At 37.9% G+C, this 17,095-nt stretch overlaps 1 protein-coding gene and 1 long non-coding RNA gene across 3 annotated transcripts in view; one reads left to right on the top strand and one right to left on the bottom strand.

Annotated features, from left to right (window-relative positions):
- Positions 1-9,520, top strand: part of LOC131908983 (uncharacterized) — a 33,434-nt gene extending 23,914 nt beyond the window's left edge. Inside the window, exons 3-5 of the long non-coding RNA XR_009378711.1 lie at positions 1,561-1,682; positions 6,964-7,014; positions 9,293-9,520. This is a non-coding gene — a long non-coding RNA (uncharacterized LOC131908983). The remainder of the gene's footprint in view (positions 1-1,560; positions 1,683-6,963; positions 7,015-9,292) is intronic.
- Rabgap1 (RAB GTPase activating protein 1) overlaps positions 1-17,095 on the bottom strand; it is a 129,411-nt gene that overhangs the window by 60,125 nt on the left and 52,191 nt on the right. For both annotated transcript variants that reach the window (XM_059260190.1, XM_059260189.1), the window contains exons 11-13: positions 8,179-8,353; positions 4,496-4,589; positions 480-630 (exon numbers count right to left, since the gene is read on the bottom strand). In XM_059260190.1, coding sequence (XP_059116173.1) covers positions 480-630; positions 4,496-4,589; positions 8,179-8,353 — 420 coding nt within the window. The remainder of the gene's footprint in view (positions 1-479; positions 631-4,495; positions 4,590-8,178; positions 8,354-17,095) is intronic.

Genomic DNA, 17,095 nt, shown 5'->3' with positions numbered 1-17,095 from the left:
AGCCTTAGGTAGTCAGACTGTCACAGGTTCTTGGCTGCATTGTGAGTTCTAGACAAGCCAAAGACCCATTTTAAAAAGCAAACAAACAAACAAAAAAAACCAAAAAAAACCCCAAATAAATAAAAACCCATCAGAATTAACAAAAACCACACCAACAAAACAAAAACAAAAAAAACCCAACCAAATAAATAAAAACTTATATGAGAATTAAAAACAAAACCCCCACACCAACAATACAAAATATTTGTATACACTGCATAACACAAATAACCTGGCTCATAATGTTAATCTAGGCTGAAAGGATTGAGACACATAGTGGGTTAGAAGACATGTCCTATCATGGAGATAAACTCAACTGAGGAGGTAAACTTTATGCAGTCGTCTTTGTGCCAAGAGAAGAAACATCTCTGAACTACACTTATTTAAGATAAATTACAAAACATTTGACTATTTACTCTGAAACTCATATCCTCTCTGACCTTGGTGATGAGAATTCGGTACTTTTCTACTAAGTGGTCGTTGTTGTGGCAGCCTGCTAGCAGCTGCCAGACTTCTCCACGAAGAGCTTCTGGGACACCACTTCTCACTAAGGATGGCAACTGCTTCGGTCTCACATTCAAGTTGAGATGCCTAAAAATAAAAGCCGCAATTCATTACTTCATCAAAGGAAGATGCTCTGAAAACGTCTTAATGAAAAGAAAACGGTTTACAAAGACATGAGAAGGTAACACAGTAATAATAATAAAAACTGAAGCAGTAACATGGCACCTGCAAACCACTCTAGTATCTTTATTATTATTATTTTTAGTTTTTCAAGATGGTTTCTCTATGTAGCTTGAGTGCCTGTCCTGGATCTCGCTCTGTAGACCAGGCTGGCCTCGAACTCACAGAGATCCGCCTGGCTCTGCCTCCCGAGTGCTGGGATTAAAGGCGTGCGCCACCACTGCCTGGCTTTAAATAAACTTTTACTGACACACAATTATGAGTATTTTTCTGGTTACTATTTATGATTGTTTTGATTTTCAGTAGCAGAGGTGAGTAGTTGTGACAGACTGTTATTGGGCGACGATGTCTTAAATATTTGCTATTTGGTCCTTCACAGAAAATTTTGGTAACCCTAACTTAAATTTCTTTCAGAATGACTTTAGCCATTGACAGTATTAACTCTACATATAGACTAGCATACTATTTTATACTAAGGCCATAAGTGCTCTTATCTTCCAAGAATCATATTCAAATGAGCCTGAAAAGTGACACACAAAGATACTTACTACTACTGTATTAAAATCCACTTTTGTAAATAAACTAGCTTCAGGAACAGACTTATGTTAAAAAGTTCTGGCTCTGCGTATTAGAATGCTTACCCTGTGTGTGAAAAAGCAGAAGTTTGTCATATTATAGTTGAAAGAGTGCATATACGTCGGCACTGTGCTTGGCATATGGTAAATGTTTAAACTAGGATTACTACAGCCTTGAAATCGATAAATTTTTAACAACAGGACTACTAGTAATTTTACAAACTTCTAAATTCCATGCTCCTACAATGCTTCCTATGCACAGAGCACAGACAAAACCGATGAGATGGATGGGAGAGGATAGATTATCACGTATCTGAAGACATGACTCCAACAGCAGAAGCAGTTGAAGCAAATCTGATGACAGCAAGACAAACGGGAGCTCAGGTAACGCACTGAAGAGTGGGGGACAGCTGGCTATGAGGAACAAAGTTTGACAACAAAACAAAGACATTAAACAAAATGTGCTGGATTCATAGAATTCAATGAGCTCTCGCCTGGTGTGTCCCAGCACTGGGAGGCAGAGGCAGGCAGATCTCTGAGTTCAAGGCCAGTCTGGTCTACACAGTGAGTTTGAGATCATCATGTGTAGTGCTGGCCCTTAGGACCATGAAATCTGCTGAGACACAGCTTTACTAAAAATACAGTGAAAGACTTAACAGTCAAAACTTCTAAGAGAAAAACACTAATGTATGATGCCCATAGGGCACTTTAATGACAACCTAAATAACCAGAGCATCTGCAATATAGACGTGAGCAGAACACTTTCAAACTCAGCTTTTTCCTCCAAGACATCCTACCAAGGAAGAAAAGATACTACATATATGTTTCTTTTTTTTTTTTTCCCCGTTTTTTTCGAGACAGGGTTTCTCTGTGTAGCTTTGCGCCTTTCCTGGGACTCACTTGGTAGTCCAGGCTGGCCTCGAACTCACAGAGATCCACCTGGCTCTGCCTCCCAAGTGCTGGGATTAAAGGCGTGCGCCACCACTGCCCGGCCTACATATATGTTTCATCAGAGTACCTCTAATTATGCTATCAACACCTGAAGGCAATATACTCTTTGTAAACATGCTGAAGAATAGTGCCTCCTAACACTGCGTTGTCAAACGCTTTTTTTGTTTGTTTTTAGACAGGGTCCCTGGCTGGCCTAGAATTCATTATGTAGACCAGGCTGGTCTCAAACTCAGAGATCCTCGACCTCCTGAGTGCTGGTACTTACTATCTATCTATCTATCTATTTATCTATCTGTCTGTCTGTCTGTCCGTCCGTCCGTCCGTCCGTCCGTCCATCCATCCATCCATCTATCTATTTATTTATTTATTTACAGAGTTTCTCTGTATAAAAGCTCTGGCTGTCCTAGAACTCGCTCTAGACCACGCTGGCCTCAAACTCACAGAGATCCTCGATCTCCTGAGTGCTGGTATTTACTATTTATGTATTTATTTGTTTGTTTGTTTATTTATAGACAGAGTTTCTTTGTATAAAAGCTCTGGCTGTCCTAGAACTCGCTCTAGACTAGGCTGGCCTCAAACTCACATAAATCCGTCTGCCTCTGCCTCCTGAGTGCTCAGATTAAAGGCATGTGCCACCATGCCCAGCAAGTGCTGATATTTAAAGGCATGAGCCACTATGTCCAGCCAAATTCTTGGGTTTTAGACACAATTTTGCTATATAGCCCAGGCTGGACTTGAAGTTTTAATCCTCCTGCCTCCACAGCTCAATGCTGAGACTGTACACATGCTCCACCATGCCTATCTTGGGAATCAGCCACGTTTTATTTTGCAGTTCTGAGGATTAAAGTGAGGGACTCAAACTGGCAAGTACTCTACTATAGAATTATATTCCCAGACTAAGCCTAAACTGGGAACATATAAATTAGGCAGTGGCAGCACATGTCTTTAATCCCAGCACTCAGGAGGCAGAGGCAGGTGGATCTCTGTGAGTTTGAGGCCAGCCTGGTCTACAGAGTCAGTTCCAGGACAGCCAGAGCTGTGATACAGAGAAACTCTGTCTCAAAAAACAAAACAAAACAAAAACCACCTGGGGACATACATATAACATAAAAATAATGGATACAGCAAGGCTGTATATATGATATCCCATATCATGCTTGGGATACAATGCTTTGCCATTCCAGGTATCATTTGTAACAGGTAAAGAAAAACTCTACCTGAGGTTTCTACTATGTAAAACACACACACACACACACACACACACACACACACACACACACACACACACACACAGAGTGTTACCATCCTCTAAACTTCTCTAATCATTGGGTATTAGCACTGGGAGTATAATTTTTTCCCTCTTAACAATTTAACAGATTTATTTAGAATTGTTATAAAAGGTGAACTGTTGTTTTGTTCACAGAAGTATTCTGACTAACATCAATGCTTTTTTGCCTCACACTAATATTAAAATTTCCCACACAAATGGCAATGGGAAAACTGCCAATATCTGATTTCTGTCCCCTATTTTTCTACTTGCCAATTGTGCTTAGATTCCTTTAAACTCCATAGGGAAAATTATCTAACACTGGGAATTACCAATAATTGGAAGAGAGGAAAACAAATCGTGAAGATGAATCCCATCACAGTGGATTCTTAAGCAAGTTCACCACGTGCATGGCCTGCTAACAGGTGTTTTCTGGTAGTGTAACTGATAAATATTTGGCCTGGATAATATGCAGATTGGTACCTTCACAAGGGCAAACAAGACATGACTCATCTGCCTCCTGCAGAGCACCCAATAGTTACATTTTGGAAGCACATATTTGTTTTGAAACCCTAAGGAATTTCTTACACCAGAGGCTGTAAGGATGTCTAAATTCTAAGTCCAACGGACTCCTGATAGCATCAATTTCAGAGTACCACAGAATCAGGCCTGTGACCATTACTTTCCTCACTTCGCTAGTAGAGGGCACACTCTTACAAACAGATTTTGTAGCCACAAGTAGATTTGTGGGGCTGTCTCCTTTGATAGACATTTTTCTATCAATGAGACTTTACTAGGCTTCTGATAAGTCTCAGACTGATTCACATCTCCGATGTTATCCTTATAAATGTCTATTAGATTCTAGAATGAGGCTTTATTTGCAGATTTCTAGTATCAGTTCTAGATTGAGAACTAGGTAAGATTCCCTATCCATGAAATCAGAGTGACAGATGAACAGCAGACCGATTCTATAACTCACCATTTTGACAGTAGTTCTCCCCATGTTTCAAGAATTTTTTCTGCACATTCTTTGGATACATCACCAAATCCACTCAAGAGAGGTTCATCATTATCTGTAATAAGCAAAATTCATGTTTATCAAAAAAGTGGGAATATAAAAAGCAAATGCAAACTTTTATTATATATTTATCTTATTATATATTTAAATTATTATAAAGTCATTAATATATGTTCTTAGTATTGATGTATAAATGTATAAACCCTGTCTAAGGTGCAATGCTTTTATAACCTGTTTAATTCTCCTTTGCTTTCTATTTATAACCTGTTTAATTCTCCTTTGCTTTCTATTTATAACCCGTTTAATTCTCCTTTGCTTTCTATTTAAGTCTTTATTATATCAATTATAGGAAAGAGTCATTTATCTATAAAATAAACAACTCAAAATGTGGAATGTTCTTTCTCCTTTTCTAAGTGTATAGTTTTATATGCAAACGCATTTAGCAGTTTTATTTAAAATAGTAAACAACAAACTTAGTTACCTAAGAGTCTAATAAAGGAGTAGTGGAAAGTGATGTTTTGTTGTTGAATCTTCTCTCCGTTTGTCTCCCCAACACTCTTTCCCCACTTTTACATTTACATATTTTAAAATGGTGTAATGATGCCTAATACTTTGCATACTAATTTAAAAAAATAATGAATTATGACACGTATACAAGGTAACTGAATGCAAGTGTTTGTGTTTACATAATGATATAATAAAAATATGGAGACTTAAATTGCCAGTATGATCTGTTAAAAACAGCAAACAGATGGCAGTGGAGCACATTAATTTCACTACCTGAGTGAATTATGAATTATCATGAATATTTTTCTCTGTTCTTTCATGATGTTACAACTTTCTAAATGTTCCACAGAATGACATTAATTTATAACAGAAAACAGAACATTAAAAAGGACAAAATTAATAACTTAAAATTTAAATAACTAAAATTAACTAATTAAGAATTTAGAGGGTGCTAGAGAGATGGCACAGTGGTTAAGAACAGCGGCTACTCTTCCAGAGAACCTGGTTTTAGTTCCCAGCACCCATATGGTGGCTCACAACCATCTGTAACTCCAGTTCCAGGGGATCTAAAGCCCTTTTCTGTCCTCCTTGGACACCAAGAATGCACATGGTGTACATACACATTAAAAACATAATAAAAATTAATTAATCAAGAATTTAGAGAATATAAAATATGCAGGTGGTAAAGTAAGGCTGAGGACATAGCTCAGTGACAGACAATATCTGAGACTTAGCTTAGCATACCTGAGACCCTGGGTCACACCCAGCACCAAACCTTAGGAAACAGAAGGTGACAATGGCTATTATCTACTTAATCCTCTTTCTGGACACTGCAAGGTTCTCAATGCTTTGCTTTCAGTATTTAGGATAACGTTGTTTCACTGCTTTCTTAGTCATATGCCTAGAAATGGACTTCCTAAGTTAAAAACACCATTACTTTTTAGGACTTAGTAATTACCTGACCAACTGTCTTCTCAAACAGTTGTACTAATTTACATTCTCACTAAGTGGGTGAGCAGCACTTGTCTTCACATATTTTCACGGCAAAACTGCGAGGATAGCATCACCATACACCTCTCCTCAAGAGAGGACTACCACAAAGCACCGACTTTAAAAGCTCATAAATCTTTGACACCTATTATTAAACTCCCTACATGGTAACGTTTTGGATATTATCATAGTTTTGATTGTGAGACAAGGGAAAGACAGACTGAATATAAATGAGATATTCCTGTATATTAACAATAAGAAGAGAAAAAGCTCAAGACACTAAGGTCAATTTCCCCAAACTCATTAGGACGCCAGAATGACACTACTTCGTAATTTCTCAACTTCCGATTCATTAAAATATCCACCATACAACCTGGGAAGAAGACAAAAAAATGTGCTAAAATGGGCTAGGTGCTGCTGGTGAGATCCAATCATACAATGAAATCTGTGTAATGTCAAGAAAAATGTGCTAACATTTACATGGGGTGTTAAGTCCTTTATAAGCAGTAGGAAGATCTATCTTTCACAATTCTCTCCTACTGCTCTAAACCCTTCAATAAATCTCAACAGTTATAACCTGGAATTTGTCATTAGAGTCCCAGGTACACAGGTTAGGGGTAGAGAAAGAGAATGCAAAGTCATTTCAAGTTTCAGAATATTGTTTTGTAAGTGCTCTATTTCCTGTCAGATGCCTTGTGGGTGAGAAACCTCTCTGGAAATTAGACATTTTCCCCAGGAACCATCTATAACTTGTAGTGTCATTGAATCTGATGCCCTCTTCCAGTGTGCAGACATAAATGTAGACAAAACACCCTCATACAAAAAATAAATAAATCTAAAAGAAAGAAAGAGAGAGAGAAAGAGGTTTGGCAGGGGAATGTCAAACTGCATCTGACTTAAAAAAAAATACATGGGCGTTTTTTGCATTTCAGTGATTTATGAGAACTAAATGCAGAAGATGAAAACAGACTTTAACTCAGACTGTAAGTACATTTGATTCAATGTACTTGATTTGATTTGATTTGATTCAAATTATGACTGCCATTTTCTATCCATGTAGTTTGAAATTTACTTTTCTCTGATTTTACTTCTTGACGTGAAAAATGAGGACAATAATAATTTCTATTTTTTAGGCTTACTGTGAGGATTATGAGAATAAGGCACCTTGTTACCACACAATAAGCACTTAATCATTAGACATTAATAGTTCTAAAACTGAACATAAGGTGAATAACCACAAGACAGAGGAACTTACACCCCCCCCCCAAAAAAAAAGAGTACCTATAAAGCCAGTGCTTACTCTAACTTGAAAACACGCGCGCGCGATCATGGGTATTTATCTCTTTTAACAAAGTTAATCATTCCTTGCACCTCTATATTTTTGTTAATGTGATTTCTTAGCCAGAAATGTTCAGAGAAGCCCATTCATCTCCACTGAGTTTTTGCACTTTCAATTCCAGCTCAAAAATTACTCTTATGATGTTCCACAAACTCCTTCCGGTGAACAATGAATTTTACAAATTTCAAATGAACTTCACAGATTCAAACTCAAATGATCTTCTATCATCACCAGTTTCATTCATTAGAAATGAAGCCCTTGTACTGTTAGGAGCTAGACAACCATTGTGGAATGCTTTCCTCTTCTGTGTCTGAGACTTCCTCTAGTCTTCACTTCTGTGTATTGCCATTAAATAGTGACCAGATTATAAAATCTCATTTTCCCCAATCTGATTACAAGTACCTTAAAGAATGCCAAATGTGGGCTGGTGAGGCGGCTCATTGGGTAAAGGTGCTTGCTGCTATGCTTGGTGACCTCAGGGTAATCCCTGCAACCCACAGGGTAAAAGGAAAGAACAGATTCCAGCCAAGTTGCCCCCTGACCTTCACAGGTGCACTGTTATATAAGTACAAAACACATGTGCACACAGAAAGAGAGAGAAAGAGAGAGAGAGAGAGAGAGAGAGAGAGAGAGAGAGAGAGAGAGAGAGGAGGGGAGGGGGGCAGGCCAACGTTGCTTGTCTGTGGGGGATGCTCACAAGTGCTCACGGAATGAACTCCACACCCCACCACCAGCCCCCAAGAAGATGAAGCTGCAGTAGTGTGGACAGCCCTCTACCCTACACACAAACCAATCTGTCTACACTTACCTTCTTCTTCATCATCTTCTGGAGGAGAGGGGATCATGGAGCTCTGGGATCCAGACTGTGGCAGGCGAGCTGAAGGACTGGCTGTAGTTTTCCTCCGCTCTCTCTCTGACTCACTTTCCAAACACACAACTTCATATAAAGTGTCAGCATTATTCTTCCTCTCCTTCTGCTTTATCTTGACAACAAAAGAAAGAACAGATCATATAGCAAATTTCTTTGTTTTAATTATCACTTTTGGTTTTGTATTGAATGTAAGAATAAATGGTGTTTTCTTGAATTCTACACCAAATGTAACCTTTATCAAGTAGAAAAGCTTATGTTAAGACTTAAACCTTTCCCAGCATTCAGGAGGCAGAGGCAGGTGGATCTCTGTGAGTCTGAGGCCAGCCTGGTCTACAGAGGGAGATCCAGGACAGCCAGAACTACATAGTGAGACCCTGTCTCGAAAGACCAAAAAAAAAGAAAAAGAAAAAGAAAAAAAAAAGACTTAAACCTCTTGGGCCTGGCATGATAGTGCACACCTTTAATCCCGGCATGTGGGAATCAGAAGCAAGTGGATCTCTGTGAGTTCAAAGCTAGCCAGGGCTACATAGAAACCCTGTCTCAGACAGACAGACAGACAAACACAAAAAACCTGTTAAGAAAATTGAACACTTTAAGTGTTTTATAGTTTTATCTGTCATTAAAATAATCACCAATACTTAGTTAATGTGAAAGCTAACTGTCCTGTGTCTTTCCAATAAATTTAAGATGTCTTTTCAAGTTTCCTACTTAAAACCACATATCAAAACAGTTCATACAATCTAAAAATTTAGCTCTAAGAAAATCCTATTTTTCTCTTGGTTAATTCAAATAGTACACCAGAGATTTTCTTAACTCCAAAGCTACAATTCAGGGTGGGAAAAGTACAATGAGTGGGAATGAACAGCCAAAAAGACATCAATAAAAATTCCAACAATTTTGCTAAGTGAAATCAATCTACATTGGTTTTTACTTTTAGGCAAGCACCGTAAACAATTTACAAAGGCCTAATTAAAGAAAAATAAGACATACATATACAATCCTGTCAGTATAATACGTATTTTCAACACCATAACATTCTTATTATTGGCAGTTGGAGGAGAAGAGAAGGTTAATGTAAGATATGGAGAATAAGGCTGAAGGCACAGAAAGGTGCATGCACAGCAGATAGACAGTGGAGGACGAGGACCTCCACAAGGTACAGGAACACCAGAATGACTCTACCATCCCAGTCTCCACTTGGCTTTTCATTAGAAACATTACCCAATCTTGGGAGTAAGGCCAAGATGATGGCAACATGTCCTTCTAGTATCATTTTGAAGGCCAGCAGTCCCTGTTGCAGTAAGCATCTCCGCCAGGAGAGGCCAAGCGCAGCCACAGAGTAAGCACAACAAAACCTCGTCAACAGTAACCGTGCGGAGCAGACAACCACAGGCTATCTGATTAGTTAACACCTGACTCCAGGATTGCTTAGCTTTCTAGACTATATATTTGTTTCTAATTTAGCTGCTCATAATTAATAAAGGACTCTGGTTCTGTGATGTGACATAGCAGCCTGCAGGTTTGTGTCTAGGACATATGAAAATGATTTCTGTCAAAGACAACCCAAAGGGGACCTATAGGATACTAACCTTAGTAATCTTAATATAACTTTTTTTTTTTTTAAAAGAAGGACTGCATAGTCCCAAGATCTTAAATACTTAAGAGTAAGTTTTATCATCTTACTGGTTAATTCATTAGTGAACTATATTAAAATCCTTGATACATATTAATCCTGAATTGTAAACTTCCTTGGTAGGAAAATACTATTTAAATCTTTTATTTTTAATTAATTTATTTTTTATTTTACGTGCATTAGTGTATGTATGTCTGTGTGAGGGTGTCGGGTACCCTAGAACTGGAGTTACAGACAGTTGTGAGCTGCCATATGGGTGCTGGGAATTGAACCCAGGTCCTCTGGGAGAGCAGTCAGTGCTCTTAACCACTGAGCCATCTCTCCAGCCCCTACTATTTAAATCTTTTGTTTTGATGTAATTTTGTTAAATTGCTCTGAAAACCAAACCAAACACAGTCTCACTGTGCAGCCTGGCTAGTGTGAAGACAACAGCCGAGAGCCACTTGCTGCTGCCTTCCAAGTGCTAGATTTAAAGACACGCACCAACGTGCCTGGCCTTTACTGCTCTTTAAAACATCACTTAATTGCTATCTGAAACACCGAATATTAGCAACACATACTAAAAGAATACAAAAACAAGTAAACGTTTGTTTCTCCAAGACTACAAAAGGTAACTAATATCATTCACCTAGAAAGTCCTCTTTCACAATAATATGCCTTGTGACGTTATACAGAGTTAAGAATGGGATCAGGCTGTTAAGTTAATAACATCGCATGTGAAAATATTCACTGTTCAAGGGCACGGGATTCATTACACTACTTAAAAAACTTCTGTTTGTCTCGAAACCAAAAAAAAAAAAACAAAAAAAAACAAAAAAAAAAACAAAAAACTTCTGTTTGAATTTTCTATAATTAAATAATTAAAAGCTTTTAAATTGGCCGGGCGGGTGGTGGCGCACGCCTTTAATCCCAGCACTCGGGAGGCAGAGCCAGGCGGATCTCTGTGAGTTCGAGGCCAGCCTGGTCTCCAAAGCGAGTTCCAAGAAAGGCGCAAAGCTACACAGAGAAACCCTGTCTCGAAAAATCAAAAAAAAAAGCTTTTAAATTTACATTTTGCAATACATATCTTTTATAAATATTGAGTAATTTAAATATGTGAGTTTCTAAACTGTTATCATACATTCAAATAAACAAAAATAAGTTACAATATATGTATTGTATACAATATATAAATTATATAATTATAAAAAAATCAATCTGATAGGAAAAAAGAATAGACATGGATAGATGAAGACATCTCCTGTTCCTGGATAAGATGATGTCTCCTTAATAGAAGTAACCTTTTCCCAGAGCTAAACTAGTCTATTTAAAAACATTTATTTAAAAAATAAAGAGTATGTAGGAAAGTCCATAAACACTGGAGTATTTAGAGAAGGAAAGTGACCCACCACATATAAAGACATAAAGTCTTTGACATCAATGCTTTACCAATGGATCAGGAAGGAAAAACCCCCAAAGAGGGCCAAACTTACATGAAAAGTGGATAAAGGGAGCATCATAAATCACCGGACGTTATAATGGTTAATGAATTTCTCCTGGACAACTGGATGGCCCTTGGGAGATAAAGTCAGCCGCACATTTCAGTGAACAGCAGGATCACTACATGAAACACTAATGAGTCATTGTTCTAGAAACATCATGACAGAAAGTCATAGAAAATGTGAAAATTATTTTTAACTTTTCAATTTTGATGCCAAATTCACAAGTTTTAAAAGGAAAACTTGATAAATTCAAGTACATAAAAAGAAACAATGTGACAAACTAAAAATGCCTATACACACAAAAGAAAGAGACAGGAGAGGGGTAAGGAAGAAAAAGGAAAAGAAAAAACCCACAGTACTTAGAATCTACAAAATGTATTACACCAAGAACTATCAGCTAAATACAAAGGGGGAAAAACTTACTTTTACAAAGAGAAGAGCCAGTGAACCCCACTTAACTGATCACACTCCTACTGAGAGCGGTGCAAAAACCCGGCATCAAGCATTTCCTAAATTAGCAGTGAAAGATCTCTCTAGTATATTAAAACATGCTGCGTCCTAGGAGCTGGAGATATGGGTCAGCAGTGCAGACCACTGGCGGCTCTTCCAGAGGACATGACTTTGTTTCCTAGCACCCATATGGTGGCTCATAACGATCTGTAATTTCCGTTCTGGATCAGACATCCTCTTCTGGCCTCTTTGAGCACCAGTCACCCAAGTGGTATACTGTAGTATACAGACAACTATGAGGGCAACATCAACAGACATAAAATAAACATTTTAAAAATAGATTCTTTAAAAAATGTTGGGATATTATCTTTGTATTTTATGTGTATAGTATGTCTGTGGTGTACATATGTATGTAGTATGTAGTGTATATGTTTGTGTCTGTGGTATATGTATGTATGGTATATGCACATGCCATGTCTGTGGTATATGTGTGTCTGTGTGGTATGTCTGTGGTGTGTGTGTATGTGTGTCTATGTAGTATATCTGTGGTATATGTGTGTCTGTGGTGTGTGTGTGCGCGTGCGCACACACGTGCATGTGTGTAGTATTCTGTGGTGTATGTATATGACTGGGTAGTATGTTTGTATTATATGTGTGTCTGTGGTGTATGTGTGTGTGTGTGTGTGTGTGTGTGTGTGTGTGTGTATGTGTGTGTGTTTGTGTGTGTGTGGTGTGTGTAGTATTCGGTGGTGTGTATGACTGTATAGTATGTCTGTTATATGTGTGTCTGTATGTCTATGAAGTATTCTGTGGTGTGTGTCTGTGTTGTGTTGTGTGTGTGTGTGTGTGTGTGAGAGAGAGAGAGAGAGAGAGAGAGGGAGAGGGAGAGGGAGAGGGAGAGGGAGAGGGAGAGGGAGAGGGAGAGGGAGAGGGAGAGGGAGAGGGAGAGGGAGAGGGAGAGCATGTGCAGAGATCAGAAGAGGACTTTATAGCTGTCCTGTTCTATCCCTCTCCACCTTACTTCCTTGAAACAGGATCACCCACTGAACTAGAAACTCACCTTCTCAGCCAGGCTTGTCTTAGCCCCTCAATAATTGGGTTCCTAGGGTTGTGGGGCCATAGCCACCCATTTATGTGGGTGACAGGGATTCAAACTGAGATGCCCGTGCTTGTTCGGTAGGCACTCTTAGCCACAAAACCCATCTCCCCAATCCCCAAATTTGGCAGATGTGTACTAGTTTATTGCATATGCCATGTACACACACACAGAGTAAATGAGAACAAAAGGCCCAGGTTATCAGCTATAGTTATATTAATTAATTACCTCTATGACTTTGGTGACATCACTTAAGTTTTTCAGGTGATATTAACTTCATTTGTAAAATAACAATTACATACAAGATTAGATTCCTTACAGCTTATTTGGCAGTGAGAAGTCTGTAATTTATTACTATGCATGAGTGTGAACATGCATGCATGTGGAAGTCAAAGGGCAGCGCTGATGAATTAGTCTCCTTCTGGTATCTAGTTGTTTGTGCCACACCGCTAGCTGGCCCTGCAGCTTCTGGACTAATTTCCTGTCTCTGTCTCTCCTCTGGCTGTGGGAATTCTGGGGTTACAGACATACATGATCACATTTGGCTTTTTTACTTGGCATTCAGTAACCAAATATGAGGTATCTTGCCAGCCCCCAAATTCTATAGTTTAATATTTATCTTTTCACTTTTTAAATTTTTTTTACCTGCAGAAGTCAGAAAAGGGTAATGGATTCCCTGGAACTGGAGTTACAAATGTTAGCCCCGGTACATCTCTAAGAGCAACCTGTGCTCTTAATCCCTGACCCATCTCCTCTTCAGCTCCTTTCTCAGTCTCTTTAAAAGTTACGTTTATTCATTTACTATGGGAATGTGTGATGTGCACGTGTGTCATGCCACAGCCCTTGTGTGGAGCTCAGAGGACAATTAGCAGGATTGGGCCCATAATTTTATATTGTCAAGAATATCTGGTTTACACTCACTTATGCCACTATTGGAATATTTAGTATTTAGATCCTTTTTAGTAAATGTTATCTGACCATTTAGCTTAAAGAATGCAGTCTTTTTTCCGTACTAATTTAAGATTCTTTTCTAATATGATTCTAGCTTAATAAAACAATCCCAGACGGGAAGGCTTCCAACCTAAAAAGGACTTACTGAATCACCAGATAATTTTAGTGAAAGGAAAACAAGAAAGTTTTAAATATGCACACACACACACACACACACACACACACACACACACACACACGCACTAACATTTCTATAATTGCTTCCTCATATTTATAGTGAAAAAAAAAAACCCCACAAAAAAGTAAAAAACCAACAACCCAATGAAAGACTGTATTTTAAAAATTCTGTATTTTTCCGGGCGGTGGTGGCGCACACCTTTAATCCCAGCACTCGGGAGGCAGAGGCAGGCGGATCTCTGTGAGTTCGAGGCCAGCCTGGGCTACCAAGTGAGTCCCAGAAAAGGCGCAAGCTACATAGAGAAACCCTGTCTTGAAAAACCAAAAAAAAAAAAAAAAAAATCTGTATTTTAAAAATCTGCTCTGTAGTTCTATTTTCTTATCTGTCTGAGCAGAAATCAAAAGGGCTACAACTTTAAATTACTGCTTAATTTAAGTAAATCCTAAAAAATCTTTTTAGTAGAAAGACAAAACTAACATGTCTCTGTGGAAGAACCCTGGCTGACACTCAGAAGGCTGAGACATTATTGTGTTCATATTCTGTAAAATGTACTATTTTACATCTCTAGATAACTGTTTCCTCATCCGTGAGAATAGTACAATAGCTCACTGGATTGCTGTGAAAGTTACACAGGACAGACAGCAATGGCCACTTAAACTCATAACAGGAATGAATGTAGGCTACTAAGTTATAAGGAGTGTGATTAAACTGTTTGCAAGTGTCTAAAACTATGAAAAATTATTTAAATACTTTATACTTTACTGTTATGAAATATTCCTTTACATGGTGTGAAGGTATGTCACTGTGATTGGTTTAATAAAAAACTGAATGGCCAATAGCTAGGCAGGATTTTCAGGGCAGAGAGAATGCTGGGAAGCATGGCATGTAGGTGATGAGATAACAAGCCAGGTGGCAGCACATAGATGAATAGACACGGGTTAATTTAAGTTATATGAGCTAGTGAGAAACAAGCCTGAGCTATCAGCCGAGCTTTCATAATGAATAAGAAGCATCTGTGTGGTTTTTTTTGGGAGCTGGCTGGTAGGACAGAGAAAGACTCAATACACTTTACATAAAACTAACAGAATGTCCCAACTCTTTACTCTACCTACATTTTCCCACTCCCCATTCTGCCCACATTCACAGGCCCATGTACAAAATAAGACTTATCCAAAACAGATAAAATTGAAAATTATTAGGTTACTGCCCTCCTTTCAGCTTTCACATGTATATATCATTTTTTCAAAGTAAATATGGAAATTCAGTGTAAATTTGGTTTATAACCTTAACAAAGCATAGAGTAATCCAGTAACTACTTCATAGGTGTAATTTTGGCTAATTTAGCCTAACAATACGTCATTTACAGCCTAACTTAAAAAGTTAAGCGAAAAGTACTAGAATAACATAGGGTATATATTTTAATCTTTTCATGGAATTAAAACAAATATGTCCATGAAGAGGTACTCTATACTCAACTAGAAACATAATAGTCCTAAAAACCCATGCAGTCTTTAAAAATAAATAAGACTTACCTTCTCCAGCCTTGCAGGTCACACAGTCCTTAAACTAAGATAATAAGAAATTCCGAGAAAAATGCCAGTACCAGGGGAGTTCTTTTATGTCCTCTAACACAAGACTAATAAACTAGAACTTTAGTGAAAGAAACTTACAAGTTTCTTTCTTACTATATAAACATTATATAATTAGTTTCTATTAAGTAATTAAATATTAAATTATTTATTGCCTCTTGAACTAGATACTTTTAAATGATTTATCTTTATGTATATGGGTATTTTGCTTGCATGGATGTCTGTGTACCATGTGCATAAGTGGCTGAGAGACCAAAAGAGGATGTTAGATCCCCTGGAACTGGAGTTGTAGACGGTTGTAAGCCACCATGAGAGTACTAGGAATTGAACTCAAGTTCTCTGGAAGTAGAGACACTGCTCTTAAGCACTGAGACATCTTTCTAGATGTAGATATACTTTAAAGAATTCTTGCCCGTTATTCCCTAAACGTGCAGTAATGCTTGTGAATTGGTTTAATTTTTGAAGTGTTCTTCCCTAGGTGCTACTGTTCCATCTAAACAAAGAATGTTGCTGAGTGTGGCATAGGTCTTTAATTCTCAGCATTCAGAAAACAGAGGCAGAAGGATTGAGGGTTCAAGGCCAACCTTGACTGAATGAGGCTTTCTAAATGAGTAAATAAATAAATAAATAAATGTTAAACAATGTTCTCATTTATGACTTAGAATTTTCTGATTTTGTCACAGTACCTCTCAACTAAAAGGCACAGAGAATTTTTAATCCAACTTTACAGAATTTCTCATTAATGTCACAGTAACAGGATGAGGAAGATTCTAATATTGTGGCCAATTTAGAAGTCAGTAAACTTGAGACACATAGTTGAAGAAAACTGCTCAAAGTCATAAAGTTGGCCATTGGTTAAACCCAGGATGCTGATCTTATGTAATTTCTTGCTCCTGGAGACTCAGGGTTACTCTGTCTCTTAAGACAATACTGGAAAGAAACCCTTATTCTGACTTGGCTTGTTTTTGACTAAATATACTCATCATAACTAATCTGGATATAAAGTAAATCCACACATAACACTTTCATACATAATAATTTAATTTTGTATAGTAGAAAGTCAAAGTTACATAAATTCAATTAAAAAAATACCAAAAACCGAAATAAATAAAAATAACTACTGAGAACTACTATGGTATAAGTCTTGAGGATAAATGAGTGAATATTGCCTTAGCAGAGATTATAAAATGGCTAAGAAACATAAGAATATATTACATGGTATACAGTATACCAGGAAAGATGAAAGCTAGTTATATACATGTTATCTCTCTCTCTCTCTCTCTCACACACACACACACACACACACACACACACACACACACACACACACTGCTCTGTGTTGCAGTACCAGCATAAGAGTAGGCAAATTAACTGGGTACTCAGGATGAGTATTTGAGTGAATCTGAGTGCTCACAGGATGAGGAGATGAGCATTAGCCAATAAGATCCAGGAGGAAGTACTCCAAGGAGTAGCTGA

Source organism: Peromyscus eremicus, chromosome 4, assembly GCF_949786415.1.
Source record: "Peromyscus eremicus chromosome 4, PerEre_H2_v1, whole genome shotgun sequence".
Lineage (NCBI taxonomy): Eukaryota > Metazoa > Chordata > Mammalia > Rodentia > Cricetidae > Peromyscus > Peromyscus eremicus.
Note: the sequence above shows the minus strand (reverse complement) of the source record. Positions and strands in the feature narration are given on the sequence as shown.